The sequence below is a fragment of the Pygocentrus nattereri genome, chromosome 29, assembly GCF_015220715.1.
Source record: "Pygocentrus nattereri isolate fPygNat1 chromosome 29, fPygNat1.pri, whole genome shotgun sequence".
NCBI classification, from domain to species: domain Eukaryota; kingdom Metazoa; phylum Chordata; class Actinopteri; order Characiformes; family Serrasalmidae; genus Pygocentrus; species Pygocentrus nattereri.
The window spans coordinates 3,076,993-3,092,616 of record NC_051239.1 but is presented as its reverse complement, the minus strand read 5'-3'; the positions used below and the strand labels follow the sequence as shown (position 1 = coordinate 3,092,616).

Here is a 15,624-nt window from a genome sequence, read left to right as displayed (position 1 = left end):
AATCCGATCACGTTTATTGCCACATCACATTTACGCAGGTGGAACGTGAAACCTTTAGGTGCGTAGCCCCCTTTTAGAATTTAAATACAAAAAAATATAAATATCTAAGAAGAAAAAAGAAATATATATATATATATATATATATATATATATATATACACACACTGACTCTGAATATACGCAGATAAGATAAGATAATCCTTTATTAGTCCCACAGCGGGGAAATTCACACTGTACATAATATACACCAGTACTGCACTGCTCCAGTGCGCCGTTAGTCTGAGGGAGATGATAAATGAGATGCAGGTTCTCAGGGACAGAACACTGATAGAGAGTCTTCCAGACTGTCCAGGATGTGGATAGAAGACGTACATATGTGTGAGTACAGATTCAAATACTGATTCCGAAATGATTCATTTATTGCTCCTGTGGGGACAGATGCTCGGACGCTCTGCTGAAGCTCTGTGTCTAGAGGTCAGGAGGCCTCAGAAGCCGAAGGGCACCATGGCCCACAGGAAAGCCTTCAGTCTGGACTATGGGAGCAGGCAGCAGGGCCGTCCAGCAGAACGCTGTGGTCATTTCTCTCCTGGAGTGAACGTGGATGTGCTGCGGCCAGAAGATTCCTCTGCTTCCTCTTCTGACTCTGGAATGATCTCCCCAGCTCCAGCTTCCAGGTTCCAGGATGGTTCCTTTGTCAACAGGGGAACCGCTTCTTCTAACCTGGATCTGGCAGCTGGAAGCTCGTTCCGCAATGATGCCGGTCGACCTTTGACCCCCAGCAGCTCAGAACAGGAGGTGGAGGTGGAAGAGCTGAGCAGAAGTGCATCAGGGTGCAGCCTGGTACCATCAGGATCCAGTCTGGCAGCATCAGGGTCCAACCTAGCACTTGCAGGGTCCAGCTTGGCACCATCAGGGTCCAGCCTGGCATTGGCATCCCCCACAGGAGAACAGAGGGTCAGCAAGAGAGAGAGGAACCGAGTGAAGAGCATAAGGAGGAGGCAAAGGAGGAGAGAGCGCTGGAGACAGGAGAAATACAGGACAACATTCAGGTCAGAGAAATAACAAAAACTTCCTTAAGCTTTTAAAAATGTTTAAATAAATAAGAAATTTGTACAGGTACAGTAATAACAAGCGTGTCAATGTTACCAGGAACCGTTGTAACAGTACCAGGGTCAGAGATAACAGTAATGGGCACAGCGTAACAGTACCAGGAAGAGCTGTAACGGTACCAGTAACAACTGTACATTACCAAGGACTTTTGTAACAGTACTAGGAACAGCTGTAACAGTACAATGAACAGCTACAGCCAGTACCAGGGCAGTTTATAAACAGTAATGGGTATAGCTGTAGCAGTATAAAGAACAGCTGTAACAGTACAAGGATCAGTTATAAACAGTACCAGGGCAGTTGTAACAGTACCAGGGGCCAGTTATAAAAGTACAAGGGATGGTTGTAACAGTACTAGGAACAGCTGTAACAGTACCAGGAACAGTTGTAACAGTACCAGTGGCAGCTGTAACAGAATGGGTACAGTGGTAACAGTACCAGGAACAGTTGTAACAGTACCAGGGGCAGCTGTAACAGTACCAGGCTGTAACAGTGCTATTAACCTATTCAGACAGAATGTGCAATAACCTTCATAACTTTCTTAACAGTTTGATTGGTATCAACACATTTTTATATTAAGCTGCAGTTTTGTGGAAATAAACTTGAACAATTATGAGTGGAGAGAATCTTTAAACATGCTTTGATGAAATGTCTGCTAAATGATGTGAATTTTAGAAGCTTATTATTTTAAAGCTAATTTTAAAGCAAATTCCCTGACTATTGCAATTTGTTAATCTTAATATCTTTAGAGGACCACAAGGGAAATAGGTCTACAGGCTTTATTGTGTTTTTTAATCCTCTGACATTTTTGTAAAAGCTTGTAAATTGTTTATGAATGCAGTCTCATGTGGATTAATATAATTGTCAAATAAATCTATACATCTATATAAAGTGTAAACAGAGTCAGAAATAGTGGTAACAGTACAGATGGAGTGGTAACAATACCAGGAGCGACTGTAACAGTACTAGGAACAGTGGTAACAGAGCCAGGAGCGACTGTAACAGTACTAGGAACAGTGGTAACAGAGCCAGGAGCGACTGTAACAGTACTAGGAACAGTGGTAACAGAGCCAGGAGCGACTGTAACAGTACTAGGAGCAGTGGTAACAGAGCCAGGAGCGACTGTAACAGTACTAGGAACAGTGGTAACAGAGCCAGGAGCGACTGTAACAGTACTAGGAACAGTGGTAACAGAACCAGGAGCAACTGTAACAGTACTAGGAACAGTGGTAACAGAGCCAGGAGCAACTGTAACAGTACTAGGAACAGTGGTAACAGAACCAGGAGCAACTGTAACAGTACTAGGAACAGTGGTAACAGAGCCAGGAGCGACTGTAACAGTACTAGGAACAGTGGTAACAGAGCCAGGAGCGACTGTAACAGTACTAGGAACCCCTTTAACAGCACCAGTAATGTGGTAACAGTACCAGTGACAAATTTAACAGTACCAGGACAGTTTTAACAATATCCGGAACAGTTGTAACACTCATTTGTATCTATAGAATAAAAACAAAGCATACTTTTTTTTAGTTTTTGAAACTTTTACCAGTTATTCCGTCATCTTTTTGAAATTATTAAGATTAGTGTGTTTTTCAAATAAAACTAATGGACCACAATTTATAACAAATGATTGAATCTTCAAGGTTTATTTGTTGCTCTACTCACTCCAGTGCAGTACAGCATTACTCAGAGAAGAAGGCTTTTGAAGGACATTTCTGATTGTGGGTTTCTGTTCGTCTCTGATCCATACGAACGTTAATCCCAGGAGCTCTGAGGGAGGAAGCACTTCTGTAACACTAAAGTGGTTCAGAAACCAAGATGGATTATGGTTTTCAGTCAATTAGGCCTAATTTTTATTCAGTTAAAGTCTATATTGATCCATTATTGATGCTAAAACACAGTGATGCACAGAACCCGTGGTGTTATACACAAAGACACACCCTCCCAGTAAATAACAGAGTACAGAAACACAATGATAAATTTACAGAGGGAGAAAAAAAACATTCCTAATTTTTAAGGTCTGTGGACTCCGCGTTTCCTCTGAAATGAAGGTTGATAGTGTTGATAGTGAGTCTGTGCTGCAGTAACAGCCTCCACTTTTCTGGGAAGGCTCTATATGTTGAACATTGCTGTGAGGATTTGAGTGAGCACTAGTGAGGTCAGGTAATGATGTTGGATGGTCAGTTCTGGGTCAATAACTCATCCCAAAGGTACTGGATGGAGCTCCATCACTCCAGAGAACACAGCTTCACTGCTCCACAGCCCAGTGCTGGGGGGCTTTACACCCCTCTAGGGCACTGGGCACTGGGCATGGAGACGTCAGGATCATGTGCAGCTGCTCTAGAGCTCCAGTCTGTTGGTCAGTGCTTTCCTATGCACACCTTAAAGTAGCTGAATGGGATCACTGTCTGGGCACTTCTGCATTGTTCAGTTTCTCTGTCTGCTGATTCTGTTCTGAAGTTCCTGTCTGTGAAACTCCTCGATGCCCATTTGCTTCCCTTTTTGTTGCTGTACAAAGATAAACAACTTCACAGCCGAGGGCAAAACGTGCCGTGCTTTCAGTGTGAGTGAATGAAAAGATCTTTTACTCAAAGCTGTGTTGCAGCATTTTTACTGGTCCAATCATCATGAAGTTTTCACACAGTGTAAAATACGCCTGAGCTCAAATTATACAGCAAAAATTGTGAAAATATGGATTTTTTTTTGGGGGGGGGGGGGGGGGGGGGGGTTTAGGACAGTGATGATATGTAAATATATTTATTTTTTTGTAGCCGGAAGGTCAACCACACCACCACCCCCCCACACACCCCCCTTCATTCAATGACAGAACATCATTTTACACTGTGTAGTACATATAGATGATTAAAGTCCTGTTCTTATTCTTATTAATAAAACTAACTCAATTATTAAAATTGTACGTTTGAAGTGTTAGTAACAAAATGTAGTATAATGTTATAAAATACATAAAAAATACTTTATTTTCATATTGTTTTGTCTTTTTGGCTCTCACTGCAAACACTGCGCTTCGACCCCCAAAGACAGGAAGTTTAGGCACCACTGCAGTTACGGTAGTTTTGGTCCTAAACAGATACAGATTCATTCTCAGTAATAAAGGTACTAGACTGTCTCTGGGTCAGTTCCCCTCCGGTCCCTGGGGTGGAACCCTCAAGGCTACATCTCAGCGCCTTCAGTCAGGGAACATAACTGAACCGTAATCCACTGAAATTATCTGTTCTAAGCTGGACTGACTCCACACACCCCGCCTCGCCTCGCCTCCAGGCTTTTACTCTACTGCTCTGTTTTAAAACATTCGGTTATGAAAAGGAACAAATACCAACTTTTCACCTGGAGGAACTGATTTAAGCTCCACAATCAGACCTTAGAACCACTGCTGGAGCTTTCAGGGAACATTTACACTGTTTGTACCTTGATGAAGGAGAAACGTTCCTGAACAGAGCCTTCGTTTCTGACAGTGTAGGAAAAACCCCTTTAACTAATCCCACCAGCAGAGGGCACCCACAGCACCACTGATGCTTCCAGGAGCTGAACAAGTCAGATATTATATTTATAAACACATCCTGTTTTATCACCATCATGATATACAAAGATAGACCATCAGAGCAAGTGGGTACAAGCCCAGTAGAGCCTAATTTACTTTGTGGTACTAATAAACAAAACACCTGCACCAGCTAATTATCCATGTATTAATGTAAAGAAGCCAAACAAAGCTACACTCAGCTCCTCTCCTCTAACAAACAGGCTTGTAGTCCTTCTTAATATGTGGCTAAAATAAATGCAGATAGTTGTGACATCAGTGAGTTGAAGCGACATCCTGCTGCTGCTTCGGGTCCTTCACACCTGCCCTTGTTTGGTCCAGGGATTCGGACTGTTCACCCTGACAGCAAGAGGACCACTGTCGGCCCACTGATGGCGAAGCTGGCGGTCCACTGGCGTTTCGCTCAGCATTTTCCGGTACCAGGCGGCCCACCGGTGGTTCAGCAGCATAGTAGTCAAAATTCCACTGACCGTCACTCAGTTTCCACTCACAGTCCAGTTTACTGATGTCCCTTCCTCCTTTCTTTAGCTGTGCTTTGTAAATTAGTTCAGTAAATCATTTTAATCTCAGCGTCAGCATCTTTCTCATAACATCCTTTTATATCAGGCCTAGTCATGATTTTCTCTCTCAGGAGGTCTATTTTCTAAAATAAAAGTCTGTGTGCAGTTAAAATCTGTCTGGGGAGATTAAAGACAAGTCAAGGCTTGTGTCCAGGACAGTAATCTGGGTGGTCCGAGGGGGGCTGGCAGTGGCAAACAGTCAGTGGGGTGCCGACCTCAGAGCCAGCCATATGGTCGCTATCTGGAAAGTTTGGTCCAAACCAAAGCCAAAAGCACCGCCACGGCCTAAGTAGAAGAAAACGGGACAATCAGGTGATCAGAGTACAGGAAGAAGATGCAGACTAAGACTGAGTTGGAGATGTGAATTTAGTCTGAGCTTAGACTGACAGAGGGTGGAGCTCAGGGAACGGAAGGGAAGGCTTTATCCATTTTATTCAGGAATAATGGTTGTTGGCTGTTCTCAGGCTGTGTCTGTTCCACCTCCTGGGGTGGCAGGGGGTTCCAGTCTTCTGAATGAAGCGGTCACCTGTTGTAAGGCCTCGGTCATCATCGGTCATGTGACTCTCTGAAAACAGTATTAGCCTTGATACGGAGCTTTGTTTAGATTTCGTCTGTGTACTCAGATCACAGCTCGGAGCCTCGGAATCAGACGGACATCACTAGAATATACTGAAGATCCCAGTAAGTCCAGCACACAGATATCCAGCTATGCCTTTTGAACGGTTGTCAATAGCAGTAAGACCGGAAATTAGAGGAAGTGACAGGTCAGGGATGTGAGATTGGTCACCAAAAATTTGGTTTCAGCAAGTCCAGCAGAAATGATTAACGGTGTTTTTTCTGTAGTTTTAAACTCATTTGAGCCACAACGTAAGAGGACGGTTGAGATAATGGCTGTTGTGCGTGGTCCATTCTGATGGCTAGATACTTGAAGCCCCTCCCACCAGGTTAGACTTACACACGTTAGACTTATACACACGTTCTCTGACCGCTGAAACGGTCAGTATGACGTCAGACAACTTTCCGAAGAATCTCTCGGATCCTCAAAGCTCTTCTACGCCTGATTGCTGATGCTGTGGTCTCGCTGTTCTCTCAGAGGTCCTTGTCACTTGTCAATAAGTGGGGTAGCGTTATGGGTCATGAGCGTGATGAGGCCTGGGCAGAGGACCCTTCAGAACCGAGCGGCTAAATCAGGGCTAACAAGAACAAAGGAAAGGCGCTGCATCGCGGCTCCGCTCCAGACACGCCATCACTCACGTGTTATGTAGGTTAAACTTTAAAAAAAAAAAGTTTGCATTACAAAGTTTGATTTGCTCGCTGAGGCTAACCTGCTGAGGGTGAGTCTGAAAACTCTGCTCCTCCCTGTCTGGAGAGGCGAAGTGGGCGAGGTGCCAGACGGGATATTTTCCACTGAACTATCATTTTTAACTTACTCTTCATTGTTGCTGTAGCCTCTGAGAGGCAAGGCAAGGGCAAGGGTATTTATATTCGCTATATTTCCAAAAGTGTTCACTCCCCCATCCAAATCACTGAATTCAGGTGTTCCAGTCACTTCCATGGCCACAGGTGTATAAAGCCGAGCCCCTAGGCCTGCAGACTGCTTCTACAGACATTAGTGAAAGAATGGGTCGCTCTCAGGAGCTCAGTGAATTCCAGCGTGGTACCGTGATCGGACGCCACCTGTGCAGCAAGTCCAGTCGTGAAATTTCCTCACTACTAAATATTCCACAGTCAACTGTCAGTGGGATTATAACAAAGTGGAAGCAATTGGGAACGACATCTCTTCTTAATCTCATTCCTCTCAATCTCGTTCCTCATCTGTTTCATATCTAAACGCTCCGTTATCTTCATCACTACTTTCCAAACCCGCTGCAGCAGCTTCAGCAGCTGGAAACTCTCTGACGCCGTTTCACACGAGTCTCCGATGTGGACTGAATGAAGAATGAAGGGTTTCCGGCGTGACGGTCAGTCCTTAGTGATCTCCTGAGTGTCCATCGGTCAGTTTCACACAGAATGTAGACGGACACACAAATCCAGCAGCTCCACATGGTGAGAGGCAGATGACGTGTATTTCAGCCCCTCTTCATAGGCTCATAACTTCGGATGTGAGTCTCACCGATACAGAGACAGATATAGAAATAGAGGATTTGATATGTGGGTGAGTTTATATAAACCCATAAATTAGACAATAAAATGCAGTTTAGTGTCTGTCTAGTTTCTGAGCAGAAGCAGACTCAGGAACTTGAGAAGGATCCATGTGCAGATTTCTTGGCAAACAGGGCAATCCAAAACTCGATATCAAACAGGTCATACCAGAGAAGTCAGTCCAAAAAGCCAGACAGACAGAGCAACAAGTAGAGATCAGGCAGAGCTTCAAAACACCAGCAAGACAGACCAAACAAATGCTGAGCAGAACTGGAATACTTGATTTGGGAACAGGGCTAGTACTCGGGAGAGTGAGACCTCTGGTGGCCAAACATTGAATTGCTAACCAAGAGCTGTTCTAAAGCTGTTTTAAAGCTGTTCTAAAGCTGTTTTAATGCTGCTTAGAAGTTGTTTAGAAGCTGTTTTAATGTTGCTTAGAAGCTGTTCTAAAGCTGTTCTAAAGCTGTTTGAAAGCTGTTCTAAAGCTGTTCTAAAGTTGTACTAAAGCTGTACTGAAGCTGTTTTAAAGCTGCTTAGAAGCTGTACTAAAGCTGTTTTAAAGCTGTACTAAAGCTGTACTAAAGCTATTCTAAAGCTGTTCTAAAGCTGTTTTAAAGCTGTTTTAAAGCTGTTTTAAAGCTGTTCTAACGCTGTTCTAAAGCTGTACTAAAGCTGTTTGAAAGCTGTTCTAAAGCTGTTTGAAAGCTGTTCTAGAGCTGTTTTAAAGCTGTTCTGAAGCTGTTTTAAAGCTGACTAGAAGCTTTTAAAAGCTGTTCTAAAGCTATTTTAAAGCTGTTCCAGAGCAGTTTTAAAGCTGTTCTAGAGCTGTTCTGAAGCTGTTCTAAGGCTGTGTTGGTGCTGGCTGCTGTCTGTGAGCAACACAGGGAGGTTTGTGTGTATCTAGTGATGATGATGATGACTCAGCGGCGCTCCCTGCAGGATGCTGGAGATGTGAGGGTGGTAATTACACAGGGACCCTCGGAGCCCCCCGGGGCCACAGCAACACCTCAGCACTAAACACTTCTCACAAACCTCAGATGCAGTCCTCCAAGTTCTTCAGTTCTAGAGTTCATTACTTAACCCTGTCCTGCACAGTAAACTGAGTCAATCTCTCTCTCTCTCTCTCTCTCTCTCTCTCTCTCTCTGTCTGTCTGTCTGTCTCTCTCTCTCTCTCTCTCTCTCTCTCTCTCTCTCTCTGTCTCTCTGTCTGTCTGTCTCTCTCTCTCTCTCTCTCTCTCTGTCTGTCTGTCTCTCTCTCTCTCTATCTCTCTCTCTCTCTCTGTCTCTCTCTCTCTGTCTGTCTGTCTCTCTCTCTCTCTGTCTCTCTCTCTCTCTGTCTCTCTCTCTGTCTGTCTGTCTCTCTCTCCCTCTGTCTCTCTCTCTGTCTCTCTCTCTCTCTCTCTCTCTCTCTCTCTGTATCTCTCCCCCTTCTTTCTTTCTCTGTCTGTAGAGCTCCACAGGTAACCCCTCCAGCAGCAGTGATGATGATGACGATGATGAAGAGCGCTCTGGTAGGGAGTGTGAGGGCTGTATTTGCGCTGTGTGTCTGGACGTGTATTTCTGCCCCTACATGTGTCACCCCTGCAATCACGTCTTCTGTGAGCCGTGCCTGCGGACCCTCGCCAAGAACTGCCCCACCAACACCCCCTGCCCACTGTGCAGGACCACCATCACTCACGTCTTCTTCCAGAAAGGTCCGAAACACCTTTCACACTTATTCACGCTCACTTCTTACATCACACAGGGGGCGGGAACATACTAATAAAAACACAAAACATGAGCTGATTCATAAATATTCATATGGAGCAGTGGCCTATAAAGCCATAAAACCATAGTTATGCCACAGCCATTTCCATGGTTACGCCACAGCCATTTCCATGGTTACACTACAGCTATTACCTTAGTTATGCTACAACTATTTCTGTAGTTATGCTACAACTATTTCTGTAGTTATGCTACAACTATTTCTATAGTTATGCTACAACTATTTCTATAGTTATGCTACAACTATTTCTGTAGTTATGCTACAACTATTTCTGTAGTTATGCTACAACTATTTCTATAGTTATGCTACAACTATTTCTGTAGTTATGCTACAACTATTTCTATAGTTATGCTACAACTATTTCTATAGTTATGCTACAACTATTTCTGTAGTTATGCTACAACTATTTCTGTAGTTATACTACAACTATTTCTGTAGTTATACTACAACTATTTCTGTAGTTATGCTACAATTATTTCTATAGTTATGCTACAACTATTTCTATAGTTATGCTACAACTATTTCTGTAGTTATGCTACAACTATTTCTGTAGTTATGCTACAACTATTTCTATAGTTATGCTACAACTATTTCTGTAGTTATGCTACAACTATTTCTGTAGTTATGCTACAACTATTTCTATAGTTATGCTACAACTATTTCTGTAGTTATGCTACAACTATTTCTGTAGTTATGCTACAACTATTTCTGTAGTTATGCTACAACTATTTCTGTAGTTATGCTACAACTATTTCTATAGTTATGCTACAACTATTTCTATAGTTATGCTACAACTATTTCTGTAGTTATGCTACAACTATTTCTATAGTTATGCTACAACTATTTCTGTAGTTATGCTACAACTATTTCTGTAGTTATGCTACAACTATTTCTGTAGTTATGCTACAACTATTTCTGTAGTTATGCTACAACTATTTCTATAGTTATGCTACAACTATTTCTGTAGTTATGCTACAACTATTTCTATAGTTATGCTACAACTATTTCTATAGTTATGCTACAACTATTTCTGTAGTTATGCTACAACTATTTCTGTAGTTATGCTACAACTATTTCTGTAGTTATGCTACAAGTATTTCTGTAGTTATGCTACAACTATTTCTGTAGTTATACTACAACTATTTCTATAGTTATGCTACAACTATTTCTATAGTTATGCTACAACTATTTCTGTAGTTATGCTACAACTATTTCTATAGTTATGCTACAACTATTTCTATAGTTATGCTACAACTATTTCTGTAGTTATGCTACAACTATTTCTGTAGTTATGCTACAACTATTTCTGTAGTTATGCTACAAGTATTTCTGTAGTTATGCTACAACTATTTCTGTAGTTATACTACAACTATTTCTATAGTTATGCTACAACTATTTCTATAGTTATGCTACAACTATTTCTGTAGTTATGCTACAACTATTTCTATAGTTATGCTACAACTATTTCTATAGTTATGCTACAACTATTTCTGTAGTTATGCTACAACTATTTCTGTAGTTATGCTACAACTATTTCTGTAGTTATACTACAACTATTTCTATAGTTATACTACAACTATTTCTATAGTTATGCTACAACTATTTCTATAGTTATGCTACAACTATTTCTATAGTTATACTACAACTATTTCTGTAGTTATGCTACAACTATTTCTATAGTTATGCTACAACTATTTCTGTAGTTATGCTACAACTATTTCTGTAGTTATGCTACAACTATTTCTATAGTTATGCTACAACTATTTCTATAGTTATGCTACAACTATTTCTATAGTTATGCTACAACTATTTCTATAGTTATGCTACAACTATTTCTGTAGTTATGCTACAACTATTTCTATAGTTATGCTACAACTATTTCTATAGTTATGCTACAACTATTTCTATAGTTATACTACAACTATTTCTGTAGTTATGCTACAACTATTTCCATGGTTATGCTACAACCATTGAGATTTCCAGTTGGTTTACATTTTTCAGAACTGTGGATGATATAGAGAGAAAGTCTGGAAATCGTGTATTTACCATCAGTAATTTTACCGTTTGACATGTTAGCAGAGAACCAGTGTAAAGCGCAGCTTGATGCTCACACTGACGGTGAATCACACTGTACTGATGGACCTGCAGCGGTTCTTCCCTCTGATAACATCTGAGGAGATGTTTAAGCTTCTTATGTTGACTTCTGACCAAGGTCATGCATCTAGCATCCTGAAGACCAGAGACCAGAGTTCAGAGTTATTGATGATAATAATAATAATAATAAAAATAATAATAATAATATACTCGTGTTAGAGCATCTTTCATACCATTAAAATGCTCTGTCAGGTGTGAAAGTCCATCCACAGCGATGTGATCAGTATTTTCATTTTTTTTCATTATTTTAAGTTTTTTCTGTATTTTCAGTTTTTTCTATATTTTCAGTATTTTCAGTTTTTTCAGTATTTTCATTATTTTAAGTTTTTTCTGTATTTTCAGTATTTTCATTATTTTAAGTTTTTCTGTATTTTCAGTATTTTCAGTTTTTTCTGTATTTTCATTATTTTAAGTTTTTTCAGTATTCTCAGTATTTTCATTATTTTAAGTTTTTTCTGTATTTTCATTATTTTCTGTTTTTTCAGTATTTTCAGTTTTTTCTGTTTTTTCAGTATTTTCAGTTTTTTCAGTATTTTCATTATTTTAAGTTTTTTCTGTATTTTCTGTATTTTCAGTATTTTCTCAGGTCTGTAATCAGATATTTTAGTATACATTTTTTAAAATGTAATTCTGTTTTCTCTGCAGAGCTGAACCAAACCGCCCGCACATTCTTCCCGAAGGAATATCTGTCCCGGAAGCAGAACTTCCAGAAGGCCAGCTGTGCTAAATGGCCGCTGCCCAGCTGCAGGAAGCTCTTCCGCATTTTTGGAGGTAAAACTAAACTTTTAGTCTAGTAAAAAATTTAACTCAACCAGTTTTACTCTGAACGTGGATCAGCCGAGTCGGGCTTGGCTTCGGAAGTTTGGAGCTACTGTAGCTAGCAAGCAGTAGATGATGTCTTATGGCCCACCAATTAGCAGGATGCTAACGGCATGGCTAAACCATCAGACGCTCGCCTCAACCCTTTCGATGTCCTGAGATGCTGCTTTAGCTCCGGTCAAAGCGTCTGAATCTACAGGGCAACGTGCCGTCTGTGGTGTTGGTGCTGTTTTCCTATAATACCCAGCATGCACTATGCAAAATAGTGTATTCGTGACAACAGGGAATTCAGAATTTCACATCTTGGAATTTCCTACTTCCCACCTAAAAGTGTTGATTGAACTTTCCGCTGTCTGATGATGAGAAAAACATGGTTGGATTAAAGAGCTGTAGGTTGGCGTTTTATGGATCTCGGCTGCGCTAATCATCATATAGAGCTGAGAAAGGACACAGAAGCTCTCGGCTTTGTCGAAAAACTTGCACAGAACAGCCAGACTTCCCAGTTTTCCCAGTTTCCCCCCTTGAGTTTACCAACAAAATACACAAATAGCCTGACATGCAGAGACAGACCCACACAAGCCTGTTTAAAATGCTGACGCATTAAATTGACCTCAGGTGTCAGACGCTCAGAGAAGTCTGAGCTCCTGATAAGCTCCAACTTTCCAAGTGGGAATTATGGGTTTAAGGGACTGCCCACTTCACATTTACAGCAATACACTATAGGCTAATATTTGAGCCCCCCAATGAAAAACCACATTAACTCTTCCACATTTTGTGGGATTACCGGTTATTTTATTCATGTTTCAGTGACCGCTTTATTTTACACACAGAGCTTTTAGAAAATCTGTGGCGTGTACGGCTTCACTGCAGGAGCTCGGCCAGAGGGTCCATCTTAATTCACGGTTTATCACAGATTATATGGTTATTTATGGACTCCAGAGATGATTTGAGGGCAGATCTCTAGCTGACCAGGCTGAGGGATTGGTGTGATCTGACTGATCCTCGTTCCCCAGCTAACCACAGACATGCGCTTCAAACCCCCCAAATCCACACCGTCAGCTGTGCACTCTTAAAAAGGTTCCTTTTCAAGGGTTCTTTAGTAAAAGTAATGCTAGAACAATGAGTTCTATATAGAACCACTTGCATGCATTTAGATAATCCACTTAGATTGACAGATTTGTGGTATACGGTTCTACACAGGAAGGTTTTGAAAATGGTACTGTTTAATCCCAAATAGGGTTCTTCAGTTGCTGGAAGCTTGGCATCGTAACAACAGTGAAACCCTTCTTGGTTGCAAGAAGGTTCTGTGTATAACCATGCACAGCATGTTTTACCACCATTTGAACATATATGTTATATAGAAGAACAGAATCTTTACCAAAGAACCCTTGGAGAACCATCGTTTTTTAAGACTGTCGTTTTTCCCACCCTCAAGCTTCATCGTCAGAGGGTGGTTTTAGACCTCGCTGCAGAACCGAGTCGGCACGTTTACAGCAGGTGGTGGAACGCGCCATCTGGGCCGCAGTGTCCCGTTCGCAGCCCGGCGGTTTGGGGCGAGTGGTGGATCATTAAGGCGTGTGGTCAGCACCGTGCTAATTGGTGGGGTATGAGCTTCCATTACCTATTAGCTTCATAGGCCTCAGAGCTCCGGCGCTGAAACCAAAGACACGAACTTCAGCCCGCGTCTCGGATACCTGTGCGTTCCAGGTTTTCCGAGACAGAGCAGTCCGATCGCTCGGCGCCAGTTCCCTCACGGCGGGTACCGGCTGGACGCGCTGGACTTCGAGGACGACTCTCGCGGCTGGAGGTTCGACATGGACATGGTGATCATCTACATCTACTCCGTCAACTGGGTCATCGGCTTCATCGTCTTCATCTTCCTCTGCTACTGCTTCTTCCCCTCACTGTGAGGAGAAGGAGAGAGACGGAGAGGCGCGGACAGACGGGGAGCTCGGGACACTCGTCCAAAAATTCTACAGAACGTCTATTCTTGGAGCTCCTTTCCAGAGGGACACGTGATCCGGAGCAGCTCCAGACCTGCTGCACACTGACTGATTATGTATGTCCATCGGCAGTGAGGAGCTCTGAGCTCGGTCTGGATTGGTTGCTGTAGGAACTAAAATCATACAGTAATATTTACGCCACAGATTACAGGAAGAGCATATTGGGAAAAGCTCATTTACACAGCCAGGTCCTTCACTTAAAACCGTCATGTGCACAGGTTCTTGCAAACAGAGGCGTAGCTAGAACTCCGAGACGGGAAATTGTGTTGGTGCGGCACACTGCTGGGAAAAATACATTACCGTATTAAAAAGTTATATTTAATGAGGCATTTAACCCAAACAGTCACGACATCTGTCCATCATGTACACCATGAACGCTCTTCATACAGACGTCGTAGGAGTTGATCTCAGCTGCGGTCAGAACGCTCAGCACTGTGTAAGGGAACCCACAGCACCTGTAGAACCTGATTAATGATCAAGATTTTTGATGTTGACTTCTCGAACCATTGAATACAGAGCAGCTCAGAGCAGCTGTGAGTAAATCAGCCAATCACAGCACGATATGCTAATTATCAAACGCAGCATCATCAGACTCCCGTTTCTGACTGGTGGCTTTTCACCACGGAGCGGATTAATGATGACTGACCGTCTCACTTTCCATAACCGGGGTGTCCAGAATGCCGGCCATGGTTCATTCCAGGGTGGCACTGCCCCCCTCGGCTACCCCTCAGCTCCGCCTCTGCCTGCAAAGCACTGTGGTTAATGTTCTGCTGATGTTCCTCTCCAGAACTGAGATGCGTACAGAGCGTCCAGCGACTGACCGAACCTCCTGTCTAAACCTTTTAAAGTCAATAAAATGGCATTAATTTATAAAACTGTACATTTTATTTACGATGTTTATTAATGCTCATTTCATATCTGTACCCAGACTGCCTTGCACACTTAACATGTTCCTCAAGGGTTCTTTAGTGGAGGCCTTGGTTCTTTTTAGGAATGGTTCTTCAGATTGAAGGACAGTGGGTTCTACATATCGCTTTTTCAAACAAGTGCCCCGTGCCAAGAAGTGTATGCATGCAAATAGTTCCAAATAGGGCTCATGGTTCTAAGAGTGTTGGGTAGCTCTGGACTCTCCAGTCCATGGAGAACCTGATGCACCCCCTACATGGGGTCAGTGATCTGCAGCAGGTCCTGTGAGGGGCAGTAGCCCAGCAGGTGGACATGGTCTGACCGCAAAGTTCCTGCAGGAGAACAAACTTAACAGAACGGAACAGGGAGAGAACCCATGCTGCTCTTATTATAATGAGAAAAGCGTTGAGCTGGTGGCGCAGATGGTGCTGACCTGTGGTCAGGAAGGACAGGTCAGCCTGCGTGGCCTCCAGCGTGGGATGGTAATTAGATTCCCCAGCCTGCACTGTGTCCTGCGCGCCGCAGCAGAACGTCCCTTCAGAATCTCCAACTTCAGCTGCTGAGAGAGAAAGACAAGCAGACTTTCTTCAGTAACTTCTGGCTGTGTTTACA

At 42.5% G+C, this 15,624-nt stretch overlaps 1 protein-coding gene across 1 annotated transcript in view; it reads left to right on the top strand.

Annotated features, from left to right (window-relative positions):
• si:dkey-250l23.4 (E3 ubiquitin-protein ligase RNF180) overlaps positions 1-14,013 on the top strand; it is a 16,841-nt gene extending 2,828 nt beyond the window's left edge. Inside the window, 5 exon segments of the mRNA XM_037535993.1 lie at positions 439-1,021; positions 1,024-1,049; positions 8,816-9,059; positions 11,930-12,055; positions 13,811-14,013. Of these exon segments, the coding sequence (XP_037391890.1) occupies positions 439-1,021; positions 1,024-1,049; positions 8,816-9,059; positions 11,930-12,055; positions 13,811-14,013 (1,182 nt within the window).
• The last annotated feature ends 1,611 nt before the right edge of the window (positions 14,014-15,624 follow it).